At 33.0% G+C, this 3846-nt stretch overlaps 1 protein-coding gene across 1 annotated transcript; it reads right to left on the reverse strand.

Annotated features, from left to right (window-relative positions):
* Window positions 1-1211: 1211 nt before the first annotated feature.
* On the reverse strand, window positions 1212-3613 carry LOC129004192 (uncharacterized). Its single transcript, XM_054432664.1, has 2 exons — window positions 3533-3613; window positions 1212-1568 (listed from the first exon to the last, which is right to left on the reverse strand). The coding sequence occupies exons 1-2, from the start codon at window positions 3611-3613 to the stop codon at window positions 1323-1325; spliced, it is 327 nt and encodes a 108-aa protein (XP_054288639.1). The 3' UTR covers window positions 1212-1322.
* Between the last annotated feature and the right edge of the window lie 233 nt (window positions 3614-3846).

The following is a 3846-nucleotide window of genomic DNA, read 5'->3' on the forward strand; positions in this document are numbered from 1 at the left end:
AGAGTGTGAATATGGACGAATTTCTTAAGGGCTCTGTCCCACAGGCCGATTTCCAAAGGGCTACGCCTGGCATGCTTTCAAAGTTTACATGATTTAATTTAATTTAGTTAATGAAACAGCTGGTCAGTACAATTGGTACAATGAACTGGTGTTTGTTTATTTACTCGAAAAAGGTGTCTGTGATGCTTTATGTAGATTTAGGAGGGTTATGTTTGGTTTTAAAGAAAGGTTGTATACGTTTTGTAAAGTATTTCTTAAAGTTTCATTTTGTAATTTATATAGTAAGCTACATGTAAAGAGGCTTGACTAAAGTTGAAGAATTATGGTAAAACATGTCATTCGTGAAGCATCAATATGAAGCAATTGATGCTCTTGCTACACTAAGGTATGTCATATACTTTTGGATCTATTAACATAAAAAGTAGGAGTTTGAAAGTAAGTAGGTTTACACTTTTAAATCAGTTTATATATTTTCAAACTAAATCATAGAGTTGCAGTATTTTATTTAAAACACACATCAGAATTACTTTAATAGCTCTCTAGATCACATTTTCTTCCCGTTACAAAGCACGGGTATAGCAGCTTGTCTTCTTATAATATAATTCAGTTTTAAAAATCTGTGTACAGCTAAATGTTAAGTTCTACTGGAACGATTTTATTATTTAAAGAAAGGGTCGTTGGAAAGCATAATTCGTGTAGATTTGGAAATAATTATGAAAGTTTGTTTTACTATGATACTATGTTTGATTTATGGTGAAAAATAAACTAAACATGGCTTGAATAAGAAATACATTGAAAACGGGATAGATAAACTGTGCAACAACGCTTTAGCTGATCGGCAATGAAGTAAAGAAAACAAGGATACCTAAATTTAAGGTTGTTTTTATTTCATTAAAATGTTCCTCACAATACTTTTAATTTGGGTTGCGTAAAAAAACACTCTTTACAAACATAATGAATATAACTATAACTGAATTTCTCACTGTACATGATTTACTGTACTGTACAAACATATAGTTTCTATACTCGACAATCACGTATAGCAAGTACACCGGTCTACCCCACTCGCATATAATGTTTGTTTACATGTATTCAATAATATAGTAATTATGTTAACGTGTCTCAACTCACCTTTATTTACTTATATTATTTTCTTTGTCTTTTTTCGATTTCCAACACAAATCCAATACATCCAAGACAAGTAAAACGAGTTTTAGATTTTATTTACAATTTATTTGATTTTCAGCTCTTCACAACAATTTTAACAAGAAAAAATAGTTTTGATTGTAGTATGCCTATCAACTACTAGTACGTGGTGATCTCTATGAAGGCATTCCAGGTGGGGACGGCAATCCCTGTGGGGGCTGAGGCGGGGCTGGCATCCCCTGTGGTGGGGACGGTACCTCTGGCATCGGGGGCATCTGTCTACGCACCCTGTCATGCACCACACCCCTGGGAAGATCTTGAATACCTACTGCTACTGTCTCTGGGTTCCAGCCTTCTACTTGGTCGTGGACCAAGTGTTTGCCCTCTTGTGACTGCCATGGATACTCAGCTGCTGCGGTGGTCTGGAAAATGAGAGGGTTGAAGTGGTTGAATACAATTTAGAACAGTAATAAAGTGTGAGGTACCTCGTCAATATTGTTATAACGACACCTGTGCTACCAGAGTCATGTGATGTGTGTAACACTGTGCGTATTATAATCATTGATAGGTTGAGCCTCTTTTAATACAAGTCCACAGCGTTTTGTGTGGTAACGTCGCACCGGCATGCTTATTGCCAATTGGAATTTCAAGCATGTAAACAAAAACATCGAGCAATCGCTAGATTATAAATTAGAGAAACAGTTTTTTTTTCAGTACGCCGGGTCTGCAGCGTTCCCAATTTTGTCTGGCCGCGGGGCATATTTCACGCTTGATGGCAGAAAACGCACCAAGCACTTAGAAAGGTATAGTGGAAAGGAACATTTAGTCATATTTCGATCATTAATGGTCAACAGTTATCCTTTCCATTGCTTTCAAAATCTGGTACCACTTATTTTTAGTGTTTTACTAGCATTTAGAAGATTGCGTAGATAACCAAATGCATTTTTGATGGGTTGAAACCAATTCCACCTGCCCTTGATTATCGGTAGAAAAATATCCTTTCTATAAACAGCTGAACCTTAGATTAAACATGCTTCTTTTTGTTAGTCTGTGGCTGAACTTAGTAAAAATAAACACGGATCGTGCTCTATTCCCAACTGAACCTGCAATTATATGTATTTTAACCAAATACGAAGTATATTTAAAACGTTTTGTTGTTTTACTACATTGACAAAGTACTCATTGATACAAAATTACACCAAAGATTATGTTATACTACCAATGTGAACCTAATGAGTTACCTATCGAGAATGAGTACAGCAGAATTTTGATAGTTTACTTCAAAATCATTATTTCTACTACAAAATATATTAGAAATACCCACCATTTTAGAGCAGTCACAAAAATTAAACAATACAAATCACGATTGGGAGTTAATAAGATTCATCCCAAATAATTGTAATTAGTGTATAGTATTATTTTGCTGTTAAGTATTTAGGTTTGCTACTTTTATTAATAAATTTATAACGATTTAACTGTAAAAAAAAACAAAAAAACAGTCTGATCTCAAGATTACTCTATAGAGAATTGTGGTGTGCCTACATTAAAGGAATACTGTATGTGTTGCTTACTGTATACATAACCTGCATCTTTTACCGCAGGCACTTCGAATAACACGTAAGTTTTACAATTGGAAAAAGGTAAAAAAAATTATGATCTTTTTGCAACTGGGGTTTTTTATGTTTTAGGTAAGAGTTTACGCTACAGCCCTAACTTCTTCTTATGTGTTTTTATTGGAATAGGGGTTAGATGAAAATAGTTATTCTTATATGAAATATTTAGTTATTATTTGAAAGCTATTTTATTTATTTTTATTAAATTCAATAACAATAGTGATTAACAAAATCATCAATAGTCTTATTAAGATTTTAAATATTTCTTGATTGGGATCAAAAAATTGTTTATTAGAATATAACGTTACAATGTGTCTAAAAAACTTAGTTTTTTATAAGCAACATCAACAAAGAAATTTTTAGACCAAAATATTGTCATGTTTTAGGCTTGACCTGAATTTTTAACATTAATTATATCTACGGAAAAAATCACATCAAGCCCAAATATTTTTAAGATAAACTACAGTAATATTCAATAAATAGGCTACAACGTTACCCTAATTTTCTTATTACAGCAATCCTGAAGAAATCAAAAAAATGTATTGTGCTCAAATCTCAAGTTCAAAATTTAGTTTCAGAAATCAATTTATTAAAGCTGTTATCAATCTCTAGAGGTATTTTTTCCATTTTTCCTTATTTTGTCATCAAATTCGGTTGAAAAGTGTGCAGTAGGTAATAAAGAATGTACGTATCGACAGCTACTGGAAGAATTCCAATGAATCAGTTAACTCTAGTAGCAATAAATAAACAGTGTACTAATAAAAATGTCTTACCAAAGCAACAGCAAACAGCAAAGTTGTCGCGAACAAAATTACGTTGTGCATATTGTCGACGTACTGTACTATAATGGACATATTGTCACAGGGGCTAGTTATATACCAAAATCGACCTTCATCATATCACACACTTGTGGAAATAAAGGTCACATTTGCGTGACAACCTTAATTAACCTTGCTGGATGTGTTACGTTTTTTACCACCATCCTCTTCCAGGTTGATTTGATTTTTGATAGTATTCATCCTGTAGGATATCCTCTTAATGTATAAAAATCAAATGTCTGTGTATTTGCATTTTATCGCGTAAAAAA

Source organism: Macrosteles quadrilineatus, unplaced genomic scaffold (assembly GCF_028750875.1).
Source record: "Macrosteles quadrilineatus isolate MER2022 unplaced genomic scaffold, UCM_ALF_1.0 Scaffold_9__3_contigs__length_116548681, whole genome shotgun sequence".
Classification (NCBI taxonomy): domain Eukaryota; kingdom Metazoa; phylum Arthropoda; class Insecta; order Hemiptera; family Cicadellidae; genus Macrosteles; species Macrosteles quadrilineatus.